Source organism: Budorcas taxicolor, chromosome 2 (assembly GCF_023091745.1).
Source record: "Budorcas taxicolor isolate Tak-1 chromosome 2, Takin1.1, whole genome shotgun sequence".
NCBI classification, from domain to species: Eukaryota; Metazoa; Chordata; class Mammalia; order Artiodactyla; family Bovidae; genus Budorcas; species Budorcas taxicolor.
In genome coordinates, this window is record NC_068911.1 from 165,773,048 (window position 1) to 165,791,564 (window position 18,517).

The following is an 18,517-nucleotide window of genomic DNA, read 5'->3' on the forward strand; positions in this document are numbered from 1 at the left end:
GTTCTATTCATAAGGTAAAAGAATGTCAGTGATGTCTGCATTGCCAGGTTACACAGTGGTGGCTCTCAGAAATGGCTGGAAAACACAGAGGAGCATTTTGAGTTTTGCTCAAATGCCTTGCTTTATGATCGTAAAACGGGTTATTTGTGTGCGCACAATCATCAAACACCAAGCCAGACAGGGACACCACCCAGACCTGGGCTCTCAGGCTCCCTTCCTGGGGCCAACTTAAAATGTAATTCGATGGGGGCAAGTCACAGTGTCATAAGGAGCCTTTCAGCTCATTTCCATGCTTGTCTGCACATAAATACCCTCAGCCTCTAAGACTGCAATCTTAGATTTAGAAAGTACCTTTTACAATCATAAAGCCAGACAGCCCTGCCTACCTTAAATCACACAAGCTTTCTCCTTAATACTTTACCAGAAAGTTAAAGTACGGAATTGATCAGGAGAGGCTTGGCAGAGGTAAGACTGATTTCGAAATTTAATATATCCTTGCCCACCTTTTCAGAGAAAGAGGATGATGACGCAGGAATGCAGAAGAGTGAGAAACTACAAAAACAAGTACAGAGGTTTTCTTATCTGTCCCCAAACCAGAGTTTGGATGCATATCTCTGGAAAAAACAGCAAGCCTCAGGGCCAACCTTGATTCACTCAGAAAGCCTTCGGAAACCGGGGGCACCACTAAAAAGTCGTTAGTCCTCTGAGTCACAGAATCCAACCTCCACTGTGCAGCCTAACAGAAATGCAAATAATGGGCAGTGAAAAAATGTTCCTCTCAGGGTTCCACGACATGGGACAAAGGGTGGCTTTCACTCACAGAACCAGCAAGAACAAATTCTAAACCCTCTCCTCCACCAAGTTACTGCTACGTAAGCGTCTCTCCACCAGCTAAGTTGGGCTGAATTTGGGGTCTGTCGTCAGAATCCTCTCTGGCAGGGTCGTTTTCCTCCCCAGACTCCACATAGATCGGCCAGTCACTGTCTGCGTCACTCTTTTCTTGGCTCTCAAACGACGCCTCCACCAGGCTGAGGTTGATGGGCATCAATTCGTCATCGTCATCGTGCGTGTCTGTAATGCAGGTGCAGCTGTCACACAGCCCGAAGCGCCGCAGCCCCGGCGACAGGTGACTCGTGAAGGTTCTTCTGCAGCCCTTGCAGATGATTGGACGGTTGGATCTATGAACCTAAAATCACCAGCACAGTGAATGTCAGAGAAAAGACGAGCCATGGCCTTCGGGGCCCCACGTGATATGGCCCCTGGAAGACCTTCCGGCTGCATTTCTCACCACTCTCCCTTTTGCTTTTTCTGCCACCATCTCAGCCTCACCAAGATCCTTTCCAGCCCAGGGCCATCGGTTGTGCATGCAGCGAGCCCTCCTCCCCACTGCCCACACTCCCCTCTTACTAAACTCCTTTTGTGTTTTTTTTGGCTGTGCCACGGGCTTATAGGATCTTAGATCCCTGACCAATGATGAAACCTGCACCTTGGCAGTGAAAGCGTGGAGTCCTTACCACTGGGTTGTCAAGGAATTCCCACTAATGCCTTTCAAGGAAGTCTTTTCTGATGCTCCAGGCCAGACTAGATCTCCCAGCTATATAGTCTCACCTATACTTCTCCCTTCATGTCTAACAAATCATTGGTAAAATTTACTAGGTTATAGATTTATTATTTACTAGATTATAGATCTATAGAAATTGACAGATTATAAGCTCCACGAGGTCACGGACTAGCTTCACCCATGTTCTCTGTCCGCGGCGTCACATCTGTTACTGTATTCCTAGTGCCTGGCATGGAAAGGGCAATCAGTGAGCCAAGTAGGATTTTAGGCATGGCTTCTTAAGTACTTTGGAATGTTTAGTTATTAAGAAGGCAGATTTGCCAGTGTATTTCCCAAACATGCCCGTGGATGCTTCAGCCTTGACTTTTTTGTTGATAAATGTGTTGCTTACATATGAAAAGAGCTTTGCATACTCTTGATCTCCTAACCCCATGCAACTCCTCACGAGGACAGCGGCCCCAGGGATCCTCTTTGTATAAGGAACTATCTATCTGAAGTGTGCACTCTTCAGGAACTCCAGCCAACTGGGGATCTGTGAATGAATGAGAGCCTCCCTTGTGGAGAGCTCTGGATGCAGGATACACACAAGAGGCGAGAGAGACAGAGAGGCTGATGCAGGAGAAGGGCCAATAACAATACCTAGGTTGCTGGAGCTGCCCTTACGTGTCCTGGCTCCCCATGAGGGTTCCTGGGTTTCCTGAGTCAACCTGAGTGTGTTTGTGACCCTTGCAGCCTGATGGAGCCTTTGAATAGTAGACGGGATCTAGTACAGAGTGGAATGGGGATTACAACCAATGAAACATCTTAGAGGCACCCAGGGACCGATTTTTGCCAAGATGGATTGGAGATTAATTTGAAAAAAAAAAAAAAAGGCCAAACAAAAACTTAACATCTTGGGATAAAGCCATTCTCAGACAAGTGTGCTGGGCCCAACACTGAGAGGAAAGGCAGTCAGTCACCTTGAATGTATCTAAGTCTAGATTCTATCAAAACTGTAATTCACATATCATAAAATTCACCCTTTTAAAGTATACAATTCAGTGGTTTTTAGTACACTCATAAGGTTGTACAACTATCACCACCATCTAATTTTAGGACATTTTCATCACTCCATAAAGAAAACCTGTGCCCATTAATGGTCTTGTCTCTTCCATCCCCACAGGCCTCAACCACTAATCTATTCTCTGTCCCCATGGGTCTGCCCACTTTGTATATTTCATATAAATGGAATCACATAATAGATGGCCTTTGGTGACTTGCTGCTTTCACGGAGCCTAATGCTTTCAAGGTTATTCCATGTTGTAGCATGTATCAGGACTTCATCTCATTTTATGGCTAAACAATAGTCCATTATAGGGATATACCACATTTTGTTTATTCATTCATCAGTTGATAAATATTTGGATTGTTTCTATGTTGGGGGCTATTATTATTATTATTCGTAATAAATAATTTGGCTATTATTTGTAATAAATAATAATAATGCTGACATGAACATCTGTGTGCAAGTTTTTGTGTGAATGCATGTTTTCAGTTCTCTTGGGTATATACCTAGACATAGGATTGCTGGGTCCTAATGGTAACTTTGAGCTTCCCAGGTGGCTCAGACGGTAAAGAATCTGCTTGCAATGCAGAAGACCCAGGTTCGATCCCTGGGTTGGGAAGATCCCCTGGAGAAGGGCATGGCTACCCACTCCAGTATTCTGGCCTGGAGAATCCCATGGACAGGGGAGCCTGGGGGGCCACAGTCCATGGGGTTGCAAAGAGTCAGACACGACTGAGCGACAATGGTAACTTTATGCCTAAACCTTTGGAGGAGACACTAAACTGTCTTGCGCAGTGGCTGTACCATTTTGGGTTCCCGCTAGCAGTATATGAGGATTCCAGTTTCTCCGCATCTTCACCAGCACCATGTTATTATAAATTTCTGATTATAGCAATCCAAGTTTGTATGAAGTGGCACCACTCCTGTTCTGTGGGTTGTCTTTTCACATTCTTGAGAGTGTCTTTTGAAATCCAAATCATTTTTATGTTGCAGTTTTCAAAGACTCACTGACTTGTTCAAGTGTCAGTCTCCCAGTCGTGTCTGACTCTGCAACCTGGTGGAATATAGCCCGCCAGGCTCCTCCGTCTGTGGAATTCTGCAGACAAGAATACTGGAGTGGGTAGCCATTCCCTTCTCCAGGGGATCTTCCCAAACCAGGGATCGAACCCGGGTGTCCTGTATTGTAGGCGGACTCTTTACTATCTGAGCCACCAGGGAAGTCCCTGATGGCTGCCTTGCTCAAGGATAATCTTAAATACAATGCCTTTCTAAATGGTCTGAATGCTTTTTAGCAGCTGGGACTCACCCACTTACATGGAAGACCGAATCCTAGGCAGCAGCCAGTGGGCAGGGAGGGCCCCTTGGCCAGGGGTCCTCTTTGCTGCTCACAGGCAGCCCATAAATGGTGTTATACCTCTTCCCCACCCCGGGGTGCTGAGGTTGGGTGGGAAACTGAGGCTGCAGCTTACCCTTGGGGGAACAGACCCCCAATCCCTGTCTAAGCCCCAGTGTTCTCTGCCTTTTGACAACCATCCTCAGACTAGGATCTGAACTTTCTTAACTTTCCTTCTAGGAAAACTAGTCTGTAACCATATAAGTTTTCACTTTTTCTAAGTGCCACTAACCCAGCTATAATTTAGTAGCAGAAATACATGTTTAAAATTCTCTGACAATACCCCAGTGGACAGAGAAGTGAAAGACATTTCATGAACCACCTTCCACGCCCCGCCACTCTCCGCCACCCTGAGAGATCCACCAGCTGTGACACTTACACTGAGCGCGTGACTCCGCAGATGCTCCTGTCGAGTGAACCTCTTGCCACAGGTCTCACAAGGATAGGGCCGCTCCCCCGTATGCGAGCGGATATGCCGCTTAAGGATGCCCTTCTGTTTGGCAGTGTAGGGGCAGAAAGGACACTTGTGCAGCTTGATGGGCACCACCAGCACATCACCTGGGGAACAAATGGTACTGTAAGCAGCAACAAGACTGGCTGCCCTCCAGTGGATGGGATCCAGAGCAGAACTCCACCAGCCCAGTTCAAGAGGGAGAATCCCAACTCCACCAGCAGCTAACAGCAAGACGGTGTCTGCAGACCCTGACTCTGCTGGGCTCCAGGTCAGCCAGAGAGGGAAACGGGCTTCTGATACAAGACTGCAAGGAATGCTGTGAGGCATCAACTTTGAAACTTCTCTGTGGCTCAGAGTTAGAAACAGCGCTTATGTTACAGCCTGAGAACACACGTATCCTCCTGTGGATAGCTTGAAACACTTCCCAAAATAATACTCACTCTGATAATGTCTATTCTCCTTGATTTCATTTTAGGAAAATAATGATCAAGACCCTGTTATAGAATGAACTGCATCCCTCCCCACAAATTCCTATCTTAAAGTCATAACCTCCAGTGCCACTTGTACGTGAAGATAGGGCCTTTAAGTAGGTAATTAAGGTTAAAGGAGGTTGTAAGGGTAGAGCTCTTATCTGCTAGGACTGGGGTCCTTATAAGAAGAGGAACAATGCCAGAGGTGCCAGGAACGATGGCTTTCTCTCTATTCTTGGACAGAGGACAGGTCACATGAGGACAAGCAAAAAGGTAGTTGTCTGCAAGCCAGGAAGAGAGCTCTCACTAGAAACCAACCATGCTGGCAGCTCAATCTTGGACTCTGAGCCTCCAAAACTGTGAGAGAATAAATTTCTGTTGATAAAACTACTCAGCCTGTGATACTCTGTTATGGCTGCCTGAGTTGACTAATGCAAGCCTCCTGAACTGATATAATGACCCTCAAAAATTTGTGGAAAAAAAAAACTATTATGATCGATCAGACCTCCAGACAAGGATTCATGCTTTCTTTGACAAGAGCTCCTGGAATAGCTTTCAGGCATGTGTAGAAGAGGTTTGCTATAAAGCAGCCCCCACACTGTTTGGAATTTATATTAACTCTGTATATATGAGATCATTAAATATCCAAAAATTCATTTAAATCTTTTTCCCTTTTTTTTTTTCACCTTGTTCATACAGCTGTTAGGGTGACAACATGATTATCACCCGCGTGTATAGAGACCGACCCTTTCAAGTTTCCTGAGTTACCCTACTGGCAGTATTCTGAGATTCATTTCCTCTATCCATCCCCTTCAGGATTTTACAGAATTTGATCATATCATATATGTGGAGGCACTAATAACTCAAGTTTTCCAGGCATAGAAATTAGGAGTCACGTTCTGGCTCTGCCACTTACAAGCTGTGTGACCTTGGACATCTCACTTGACTTCTCTGTGCTTTAATTCACTCATCTGTAAAACAGGGATAATAATAATTCCCTCACTGGATTGTGGTAAGAACGAAATGAGGTAATACCTAAAACACAGCACCTGGCACATAATAAGCTCTCATAAACGTCAGCCATTTTTGTCATATCATCATCACCTCGGCGTTTCTTTCCTGATTAATCTGGCCAGGCTCCTGCGGTCTCTCTCAACACAGGAGTAACTCCTTTTCTCTGAGACCTTCTTGGGACACTTACCTGGGCTTTATACCTTTCCTGAGGTGCTGCCAAATGTCAAGTGCAAGCTGAATGTCAAGTGAGTACCCAACATCATTCTATGTAAGGGTGGAGATTATCTTCTTTAGCTTCTAGTTCCCACGCAGACAATGTCTAACATTTTGCATAATCTATCATGAAGGAGATTAAACCAGTCCATCCTAAAGGAAATCAACCCTGAATATTCATTGGAAGGACTGATGCTGAAGCTGAAGCTCCAATACTTTGGCCACCTAATGAGAAGAGCTGACTCGTTGGAGAAGACCCTGATGCTGGGAAAGATTGAGGGCAGGAAGAGAAGGGAGCAACAGAGGATGAGATGGTTGGATGGCATCATCAACTCAATGGACATGGGTTTGAGCAAACTCTGGGAGATGGTGAAGGACAGCGAAGCCTGGTGTGCTGCCGTCCATGGGGTTGCAAAGAGTCGTACATGACTGAGCGACTGAACAAGAAAGACTCCAAAATCTGTCTCCCGGAATAAAAGCAGCAGCTCACGGCTCAGCACTGCAGATACATGTTGGATTATTTACGTCTCACTGCTTACACTGGTGCTGAGACCAGTTTCCTCCTCACGCCCCTGGCACTGTGGACTCTTCTCATCATTTATCCCCATCAGCCTGGCATTGTGCTACCACCTTCTTCCTGATTATCTACAAAAACATTAAGTAAAATGGGTCCACTGTTAGGCCTCGGGGGGAAAAAAAACCATTAACTACACCTCCATCAGAAAAGTATGAATTATTGCAACATTTCCCTTCTCTCTTATGATCTGATTCCCCCAGAAAAGCAGTTCACTTGCATGCCTATTACATGTGAGGCACTGTGTCAAGGTGCATTTTCATCAAGATACTTGTTTCTTCACTCAAGAAGAGAAGTCTAGCAGGAGAGAAACACATGTAAACAAATTCATACAATATAATGTAACAAATGCAAAGTTCAGAGTGATGAAGAAATGTAGACAAGGGTGGCGGTGGGATGAATTGGGAGATTTGGATTGGCATATATACACTAGTGTGTATAAAATAGGTAACTAATAAGACTCTACTGTATAACACAGAGAATTCTACTCAATTCCTCGTGCTGCTGTGCTTAGTCACTCAGTCGTGTCTGACTTTTTGTGACCCCATGGACTGCAGCCCACCAGGCTCCTCTGTCCATGGGATTCTCCAGATAAGAATACTGGAGTGGGTTGCCATGCCCTTTTCCAAGGGATCTTCCTGACCCAGAGATCAAACCTGAGTCTCCTGCTTTGCAGGGGGATTCTTTACCATCTGAGCCACCAGCGTAGCTCTATGGTGACCTAAATGGGAAGGAAATCTTAAAAAGAGGGGATATATGTATACCTGGGTTTCCCTGATGGCTCAGTTGGTAAAGAATCTGCCTGCAATGTGGGAGACCCGGGTTCAATCCCTGGGTTGGGAAGATCCCCAGGAGGAGGGCATGGCAACCCACTCCAGTATTCTTGTCTGAAGAATCCCCAAGGACAGAGCAGCCTGACAGGCTGCAGTCCATGGGGTCGCAAAGAGTCGGACACAACTGAGTCCGCACAACACAGCACATATGTATACATATAAGTGATTCATCTTGCTGTACAGCAGAAACTAACACAACACTGGAAAACAACTGTACTCTAATAAAAAAATTTTTTAAAAGAAGAAAGAAAGATAGTGAAAAGTAATGAATTCTCTCCTGGAGTTCAGAGATGATCTCACAGGAGAGGTGACTTTTGAGCAAGGTTTTGAAGGATGAATAGGAGTTCACTGGGAGTTTGAGAAAGAGAAAGGGTATCTTAGGCAGGGAAACAGCACAAGTTTAGGCAGAGGTAAATGAGAATAGGGAATACAAAGCAGGGTGGAGAAGAATGAGGAACGAAGCCAAGGAAAGGGGCAAGAACTTCTGGGGAAGGTCCCAAGGTCACATTTATGAATTCACTAAGCAAATTTATCCTGAGCACCTACAATGTGCCAGACTGGGTTATAGGCCTTGGGGATACAGTAGTCGTCAGAAAAGAAAAAAATCCCTGCCTCTGCGACACTAACATGTTAATGAACTCAGACTTTATCCTTTAAGCAGGTAGGGTTTTAAGCAAGGAAGGTACAAGGTGATATGGCTTTTAAAGGATTCCTCTGGGGATAATGCAGGGGAAGGATTTAAGAGAGGCAAGATTAAAGGCAAGAAGTCCAGGTGGGAGGGGATGAGAGGACACAGAACTAAAGCCTGTGACTGTGGAGGTGGAGAGGAGAGAGGATTGACAGGATTGAGAAATAAAATTCACAGCACATGATGACCTCAATGGGGAGGACAGAGCAGAGGAAAGAGAAGATTCTAAATGACACTGATTCTAGGTTAGCTGACGTGATAGGTGATGTGGAATACACCAAGGCAGGGAACACAGGAGGAAAAGCAGGTGCAGGATGAATGAGGTCAGTCGCGATTTTATCATGTTTGAGGCAGGCTCAGTGCATCCATCGGGGAATACTTGGATTAGACAGATCGATCTGGAGCTTGGGGAAAGAAGTGAAGAATGCAGTTGTGAGTCCTCAGTAGACTGAGTGGTTGCTTTAACTGAGGCCTGGCTCTCCCCTAAGCACCCTGATCCCGTTAACCCATGGCCTTGACTCCCTGGATCAGGGGAGGGTGGGTCTTCCTCGGGCTTCACTGTCATCTCCAGAGCAAAACCCTAAGATGTTCTGAAGGTCATCCCATCAGATGATACCAATGCTCATCCTTGTTACAGTCATCTAGGAGTCCCCGGGTCATCTCACTCCTTGGAGATTTGATCACACTGCCTTCAGACTCTACTCCTTGAAAAATTCTTGGTGTGAATACCAAAGATGACCTTTCCAATGCCCTGCCCTCTCTGTTCCTGGATCTCCTTTCTTCCATAGACCTTGTCCTCCAATCCACCTCAGCCACCCAATCCTAGACGAAGAGCTCTCAACTTTGCCTGCATATTAAAATGCAGCTTAAAATGAAAAACAATACTAATGCCCAATCTCCATCCCAAGCTAATGGGTGGGGTGGGACCCAAGCATCACATTTTTTAAATGTTTTTTTATGTGGTGAAGGTCACATAATATAATACAGACTATTTCAATCATATTTAACTGTACTGCTCATTAGCACTAAGTACATTCACATGGTTCCACAACTCTCACCATCATCCACCTCCCGAATTTTTCTCCTACCTAAGCTGAAACTTGGGTTTCCCTGGTGGCTCAGACAGTAAAGAATCCACCTGCAATGCAGGAGACCTTAACCTCATATCTCTTTCCAGCCATGGAAGCATTTCTTTGTTCCCTTCACAGTAAATTCCACCATCTTTACATCTACGTTTGAGGTTTGTTTTTTTTTGTTTGTTTTTTTTTTGAGGTCTCTGGGCTTAGTGCTTTATTCTAATATGCCAATAATCACCATAATCACCATTTTATTTAATTATTTTTATTGAAGTATAATTTACAATATTATGTAGGTTTCAGCATAGTGATTCAGTATTTTTACGATTTATGCTCACTTACAAGAAAATGATTACAATTCACTGTGCTATACAATATATCTTTGTTGCTTATCTATTTTAATTTTTCTTTAAGTTTTAGGCATCCTATTTGATGTCGCCCCTCCCATTTTTTAAGTCTTTACTGAATTTGTTACAATATTGCTTCTGTTTCATGTTTTGATTTTTTTTGGTCCTAAGGCACTTAGGATCTTAGCTCCCTGACCAGGGATCAAACCTGCACCCCTTGCATTGGAAGGGGAAATGTTAACCACTGGACTGCCGGGGGAGTCTCTGTGTCCTCGTTCAAGCCTACTCCATTTCGTCGTTTGCCCACCACTTCATTCATACTGTTCACCCATGACCTCTCCATTATTAAAAACCCAATGATCAGTTCTCAATCTGCCTACACACCGTGCTGAACGTTGCTGATTTCTCCTTTATCTTGAAATGTTTTCTCCTCTTGACATCCATCACTCTTTCTTCCTTCCTTCCTTGGTTGTGCCATGAAGCACGTGGGATCTTACTTTCCCCACCAGGGATCAAACCTGCACCCTCTGCATTGGAAGCACAGAGTCTTACCCCCTGGACCACCAGGGAAGTACACCACCACTCTTTCTTGATTCTCTGCTGCCTCACGGACTGCCCCTTCTCAGCTTCCTTCACTGGCTCCCTTATTTTCCTGACCTCTCAATATCGGAGCTTCCCAGGGCTCAGTCCTTAGCTCTCTTATCCTCTCCTTCTAGATCTATGGAATACACAGGATTTAAATTGCTCAGATCCAACAGTGACCCCTAGATTTATATCTCAGTTCTGACTTATAGATGTAATCACTTATAGACTGCACATCTTCACTGGGATATCCAACAGGCACCACAAACATAACATTTAAATCAGTCGCTCAAGGTAAAAACTTTAAGGCCATCTTTAATGCTCCTTTTTCTCATAACACTCACACAGCCATTAGAAACTCTGGTCAGCTCTGTCTTTCAGAGTCAGTACAGTCCTAACCCAATCACATCCCACCTGTCTACTACTACCACACTGATTCAAGGAGAGTGGGGTGGGAGAGAGATGCAAGAGGGAGGGGCTATATATATACAAATAGCTGATTCACTTTGTTGTACAGCAGAAACACAACCTTGTAAAGCAATTATATCCAAACAATACAATAAAATTAAAAAAAAAAGAAAACAGGGACTTCCCGGGTGGTCCAGAGATGAAGACGATGCTCCCAATGCAGGGGTCCAGGTTCAATCCCTGGTCAGGGCACTAGAACCCGCATGCCATAGCGGAGAGTTTATGTGCTGTAACTAAGAGTTTACACGCCATAACTAAGACCTGGTGCAGCCAAATACATAAATAAATAAGACAAAATAAATAAAATCTATTTTTAAAAAAAGAAAAAGAAGAAGGCGCACACCTCTCTCACCTGGGTTATTGCAGTCACCTTCTAAGCGGCCCTCCTGCTCCCACCTCACTCTCCGAGAGTCTACGCTCCCCGTAGCCTATGTTCCCCTGTAGTCTACAGGAAAGCAAGAGGAGAAGCAAGAGGCCCACTTAGAAGGTAACTGCACACAGTACTCAGAAGGATCCTTTTAATACATGTCATCTCAAGTCACTCTCTGCGGAGCAATACTCAAAGACCTTCTCATCGCCTTCAAGGGCCTACCTGGTCTACCCTTCCTCAGCCTCTCTGACCTTATCCCCCCACACTTTCTGCCTTGCTCACTCCACTCCAGCCACACTAGCATCCTGGCTGTTTCTTTTGTTCACTTGCCAAGTGTGATCCTACACCTGGGCCTTTGCACCTTGTTCTTCTCTCTGCCCGGAATGTTCCCCCTGATATCTCTGCAGTTTGCTCTCTTACTCACTTAGGGTCTTTGCTTAAAGACAACCTGTTAGCAAGTCCTGGTCAACAGTAAATAAAATAGCATCCCCTCACTCTTAGTCAACTCTGTCCCTGCTTTAGTTCTTCTTCATATTATACAGGTACTTATGTGTTTATTGTCTGGCTCACAACGCTAGAATGTCAGCTCCACGAGGACAAGCACTGTCTTTTGTTCACTGTTATAAACAGTGCCTGGCATACAGCAGGAATGATAAGATGTTGAAGAAGCAAGGCCATGACGGAATGCTGGACACACTGACATTAAACGATCCCATGATGAGGCTGAAAAGAAATGGACAAAGGTAACAGCAATGGGTACTCAAGGTGTCAGAAGCCAGGGGAAGGAAGAATTTCAAGAAGGAAAGATCAGAGTTAACTACTGAGAGTGGTCAGAAAGATAACATCTGAAAACTACTCACTGGATCAGCTCTGGAAATGTACAGCTGACCTCATGAAGCAGGTGGGGTGTTGGGTGGGGGTCTTTCCTCACAGTGGGCTGAGAAAAGAATGGGAGGTAAAACAGCAGAAGTGTATTGACAGATGAACTTTTCAGGAAGCAACGGGAGAAAGTGAGGCTGGTGTTGGGAAGTCCAGGGGAGAAGAGATTATAGGAGGACCACGTGCTTTGACAGTGCCTGCTAGTGTCAGAGATGAGTGAACACACAATACTATAACTGTCTCCTCACCATCTCCCTGCCCCGGTCTCCCATTTCTTCACTACCTTATGCTGAGGCCAAATTAATCTTTCCTGTCCACAGCCAAGCTCAAAAACTACCAAAAATTCCCCTGTGCCTAACTTACCTCTTACCGTTTAAGGCTTTCCATGACTGACTCCAATTTCTCCCTATGTTTTCTCTTCTTACCCTCAAATGCCACTTTTTTTAAAAACTGAAATATAGTTGAGTTGCCATATTGTGTTAGTTTCAGGTGTATAGCAAGGTGATGGTTATACATATACATATCCTTTTTCAGATTCTTTTGCATTATATTAATATGTTACAGCAAGATGTTGAATATAGTTCCCTGTGCTATACAATAAGTCCCTACTTACGGATTTTTATACAGTAGTGAGTACTCAGATGCCACTTTCATTAAGCCTCCCTAACCTAACATGTGGAAGCCAGTTCTGCTTCTGGACTGCTGTGAAATTCACACTTCCATCTGTCTTCCAGCCCTAGTACCTTTGTACCACATGGTGCCACTTTCACACAGCTTAGCTTCTATAAGAAACCATCAGTTTTTTTGAGAGCTGGAGCCATATCTGACTTATCTTTGTATCTTCACAAGGAAAGTGCTCAAGTATTTGAGCAAATATATGAAAAACCAAACAAATCAGTCCTACTCTGTCCCTTGGCATTTGGAGTAAATGTACCCTGGAGCCATGCAAATGGAATCAAAACCTGGCAGACAACAGGCACGGCAAGAAGCCAGGAGACTGTCTTGCCACAGGATGAGCTGGAAAGCTGACTTTATAGATGGACAGATGGATCTGAATGAAGGTGGTGTAGATCTGAATTTCTATTTCTTCATACTTGTGATACAGGCAGAGGGGTTGAGAGACAAAATCAGTGCACTGAAATCCTCTGACCACCTGTGCTGCCTTCACAGTTTGTTTCATGAGTGAAATGAAGCCAGCCTGGGTTGCTATCAAAGAGCATTAGTGGTGACACGTGCCAGTTCCATATTCTTAAGGAACTCACCAAACCCTCTGGGTCTCAGTTTCTCCATACTTCCTCCACCTAACTTACATGGCACTATGAGGGGCTGACGGAGAAGGCAATGGGACCCCACTCCAGTACTCTTGCCTGGAAAATCCCATGGACGGAGGAGCCTGGTGGGATGCAGTCCTTGGGGTCGCGAAGAGTCAGACACGACTGAGTGACTTCACTTTCACTTTTCACTTGCATGCATTGGAGTAGGAAACGGCAACCCACTCCAGTGTTCTTGCCTGGAGAATCCCAGGGACGGGGGAGCCTGGTGGGCTGCCATCTATGGAGTTGCCGAGAGTCGGACACGACTGAAGCAACTTAGCAGCAGCATGAGGGGCTGATGGATGGAAAAGGGGAACACAGACTGTGAAGTGCTACTCTTACACAGAAATTAGATTTTGGAAGTCCCTGGTGCTCCAATAGTTGAGAATCTGCCCACCAACGCAGGGGACACAGGGCCCATCCTTGGCCTGGGAAGATTCCACATGCTGCAGGGCAACTACCGCATGCTGAAACTACTGAGCCCGCAAGCTGCAACTACCGAAGCCCTCACGCCTTGAACCTGTGCTCTGCAACAAGAGAAGCCACCGTAATGAGGAGCCCGTGCACCGCAGTGAACAGTAGCCCCTGCTCCCACACCTAGAGAAACCCCAGGTGCAGCAATGAAGACCTAGTGCAGCCCAAAATTAATTAAGTTTTAAAAAAGAAATTGATTTCAACAAGTTCCCATAGAGTAACCACTGAAAACAACCACTACCTTCTGCATGCTAGTTAAGCCAGTGTCTCTGATGGCCTGAAAGCATATTTGCAAGTCTTGCAAGTCTAGATTAGGTCAGACATACAGAGCATTCTTGATTTTTTTAAAAAATGAAATTTTGGTGCAGGGATGAAGTAATTTTTCATTAAAAAATGTTAAAATTTAAAAAAAAAAAAAAAGAAATTTAAAAGTCTCCAGATCAGACTCAGTTTTCCTGGGTTTCTCCTGTGTGGTGTTGTTTAGCCACTAAGTCATGTCCAACTCTTTCACGACCCCATGTGTACCTGTTATTTTTTTTTTTAAGTCTCAAAATAGTCTTTTAGTAACGAATAAGAGCAGATCACCCCTCCTTACTTAGTCGACTTTCACTGCACAGTACTAAAGGGTGAATGAGAAATGTGACTCATTAATTTCTAGGCTTGAAAAGAAGCCAAGGGTACTTTCATCAGTAAGGAGACAGCCACATCTATTTCCATCTCCTACAAGACACTTTACAACACAATTACCTCATCTGTAAGAAGAGTTAATCATATTATCCCATCTCTCAGAATTGCTCAGGCAAAAAACTAAGTTCTCTTAAAACACAAAATCCTACCAAAGGATACAAGAAATTTACTTACATGAAGCCCAATTCAACTCTCAAATATTCTCCAGGACATCACACTATCAGCCACGACATGTTAACTGAGCACATGGGCCAGGCACCACGGCTGACACAAAGAAGGATACATTTCCTACCTGTACCGAACATGTTTTCATATGTGAGAAAAAAAGTTCTGAAAACCTTTTCATTTGGTCCTCAACTCTGTAAGAAGGCAAGGTAGAAGTGATTATCTCCTGAAAAAAAAAAAAGGGTTCAAAGAAATTTCATGAATTCACCAAAGTCCCCCTTGTGGTTAACAGAAGAGAATGGGTTCTTTCCATGTCTCCAAACTGCATTCAACACCCTTATACTCTAGTTGTAGAGGTTAAAAAAAAAAAATATGTGAAGAGGCAATGCCCTAGACACAGCAGGTGCTCAATTAATACTATTGGCAGTGGTGGCAGTGATAATGTGGAGATGATGGTGGCGATGGTGATGATGGGGATGCTGATGGTGGTGATGATGATGGTAGTGCCAACGACAATGATGCAGGTGATGGTGGGGACCAGAAGGCACACAAGCATGTGCTAAATGAGCAGCAGAGACGATGGAGGCTCATGGGGCTCACCTGAGTCCTCTCCATACCAGTCAGTCTGCACATCCATCATGGAACTCATGGCTGCCACTCCTGCACCATCTGGTCTTCCCTCCAAACTCCGAGAAAAGTGATGGTCCACATCCTCTTTGCTCTGGACGGCACTCTTGCGCAGGAGTGCCTCCAGGAACTGTTTAACATGGTAGTTACTGTAAGCCAAGTCAATAGCCTGGCTACTGGGCAAACCCTCCTCCCGGGGGGCCAGGCTCAGTGGGGTGGCAGGCGGTTGCAGCTGTCCATCCATCTCCACCTCCGCAGCACCCAACTCCACCTTGGGCTCCATCTGTTCTGGCCGAGTGGAGCCGTCACTGTCAGCCCAGCCACTGCCCTGGCTGTCTTTCCCCACCAGTTCCAGAGGGCAGCAGCCTCTGTGATCACCACTGGGGGGCTCTCTTGGTCGGTCCACACTCTCCTCCCCCTCGGCTGGAGAGACCAAGCTCTTGGTCTCACCGGCGGTCCCTTTCTTGGGGCTTCCACTGTCCACCTGATGAGCTGCGGCGGCCGCTGCGGCCGCTGCCGCGGCGGCTGCTGCTGCAGCCACCGCGGCCGCCACTGCAGCCTCCTTCTCCATCTTTCGGCAGATGTCGAGGGAGGATCTGATGTATGTCTTGCAGAAGTTTACCACGTCGTTCATCTGCAGGTAGCTGGCAGCCGACATAACTTCAATCACGTTCTCCCCACACAAATCCAACTTTCCAGAATAAAGGAAGTCTAAGATGGTGGAGAAGGCGTCGGAGGTGACGATGTCCAGGGAGGCGGTGCTGTGCCGCCCGCTGTCCTGGATGTAGTGAATGAGCAGGGCGCGGAAGTAGCCGCTGTTGGCAAACAAGATGTTCCTGTGGGCCTTGAAGATCCGCCCTTCCACGATAATGCTGCAGTCGCAGAAGAAGTCCCTCTGCCGCTGTTCATTCAGCTCCCCCAAGAGCTTGGCATAATAGGATTGCATCTCCATTTCTCCACCAGCTGGTGCTGCTCAAAAGGAGCCTGGATCTCTGCCAAGATTTTTTGTTGTTGTTTTCTTCAGTTCACACATGCCAACCTTACAAATAAGATGTTCTTTTTATTTATTTTTTAATTCTTCCCCAAAACTCAGTTAAGTAAATCTTTATAATACGGGCTAACAAAAATTAAAGATTGTCTAACTGGGTTAACTAATGAGAAACAGTAAAAGTAACTATAGCTAACTGTATATGGGTGAGTACTTAGTATTTTACATAGATTCTTTCTGTGAGCTTTTATAACAACCCTATGAGTAAGGACTAATATTATACTTACAATATTGTACTTTTAAGACTCAGAGGATGGTGATGATCCAGCTGCAACAGAGCCAGGACTCAAAACCTTCAGAGTTCATGCTTTTATAAATGACATTTGACTTTCTTAAGGCTCGAAATATAAATAATACCTGAATCTAAGAATTACGGTCTCCAGTTCAGTCTCCAGTGTCCCAATACAGAACTCAGGGACTGGCATGTCTAGTCTCAGCTCACACTGACTACCATAAGTTTGTGGGAACACTTGGTGGATGCTTGGGTTAGCCAGAATGCATTCTCCATTCTTATGATTTTATTGCCCTTTTTGGCTTTGATGGAATCATCCTTGCCCCATCCACAGCCAATGTGCTTTGCATAAAACTAGCACCATGCCCAAGCTCCAGATGTGTAAGCTGTAACATAGGCTAAACCCATCAACATAACTTACCCTCTGACCACACTGATTGGCTCAGAAATGGCCATGTGATTAGGCCAGAGCCAATGAAAAGCAATGAAGCATTTGCTGGGGGATCCAAAAAAAGAATGGCTCTCTGCTCTGTGAGCATGTGGGATATGAGGGATGCCGCAGCCACACCACAAAGGGAACCAGCCTAATACAGATGATAGCCCAGTTCAAACAGGAGCAACAGATGGAGGCCAGGGACACCATCTGAGCCCCAGCTCATGCTCTGCCAGAAGCCATTAAGTCCCTTTTTGCTTTGGTTGAATTTTCTCAGTGCAACTGAGATATTCCTAATTTACTGACTCCACGACCCTTCCTTCTCCTCTGTGTATTTTTTATGTCTCAGTCCTTCTCTGTCAGTGGACTATAAGCCCTCAGAAGGCATGAGCCATGTCTTATTTCATTTGATTTCTCATAAAGCACCTGGCAGGGCTCTCCTGGTGGCTCAGATGGTAAAGAATCTGCCTATAATGCGGAAGAACCAGGTTCCATCCCTGGGTCAGGAAGATCCCCTGGAGAAGGGATGGCTACCCACTCTAGTATTCTTGCCAGTATTCTTAGAGGATTTTATGGACAGAGGAGCCTGGCAGGCGACAGTCCATGGGATCACAAAGAGTTGGACACTACAGAGAAACTAACACTTTCACAGCATTTGGCAGTGCTTTGGACAAAGTAGATTAGCTGAATACAAAAGAATACTCCTCTCTTACCTGCTAAGTAGAACAAGTATGCAACAAATACACTTGTTAGCTGCTCACTCGTGTCTGACTCTTCTGACTCCAAGGACAGAGGAGCCCTCCAGGCAAGAATACTGAAGTGGGTAGCCATTCCCTTCTCCAGCGATCTTCCTGACTTAGGGATTGAACCCAGGTCTCCTACATTGCAGGCAGATTCTTTACCATCTGAGCCTCCAGGGAAATCCCCAGAACAAATATAAAGCACAAATCAAGTTTAAAATCCTTCTGCAAGTGAGGAAGACAGAAGCTGACCTCCCCTGAGCTCTCCTCTCTATCTTCCCCCATCACACAAACCACATAGCCATCGATCAACTTACCCCTTTTATTTACTGACCCATTGAGCTCAAAGAAGTTCCTATATCTTCTTCTTCTATTGGGATCCCAAAAGGCCTAGTGAAAGCTGCCAACTACAGCTAACAACTCTTCAGCACTCTTCTTTTCTACAAGTGGAACACAACAATTACCCTACCCAAGAGAAATGAGGCATCTCTACCAGCAGACAGTCTTTCCACTGCTAAGAGATCCCTCAAGGCCTGTGTGTTAACCTAACAGACTTTACTCAATGAAGACCAACAACAACCTCATTAAATGGCAGTTTACACCTACTTTTACACATTTATAAGTGACACATTAAGTTTAGAAACTAGAGAACAAAGAAGTAAAGGAGTCTCTGTAAGTAAACCGACAAACTTAAAAGTGAGACTTGATAGCTAGGAAAAGGTTAAAAAAAAGCTATCAAAAACAGACCCAGACATTTTTTCAAAATATCAGCCTGAGGCCACTTAGCTAAGGGTATTAAATACTCTGAACATATTCAAAATAGCCTCAGGA

The 18,517-nt window shown here is 45.1% G+C and overlaps 1 protein-coding gene across 1 annotated transcript; it reads right to left on the reverse strand.

Moving 5' to 3' along the window:
* Nucleotides 1-868: 868 nt before the first annotated feature.
* On the reverse strand, nt 869-16,185 carry ZBTB8B (zinc finger and BTB domain containing 8B). The gene is made up of 3 exons (XM_052636331.1): nt 15,207-16,185; nt 4,379-4,557; nt 869-1,186 (listed from the first exon to the last, which is right to left on the reverse strand). The coding sequence occupies exons 1-3, from the start codon at nt 16,183-16,185 to the stop codon at nt 869-871; spliced, it is 1,476 nt and encodes a 491-aa protein (XP_052492291.1).
* Between the last annotated feature and the right edge of the window lie 2,332 nt (nt 16,186-18,517).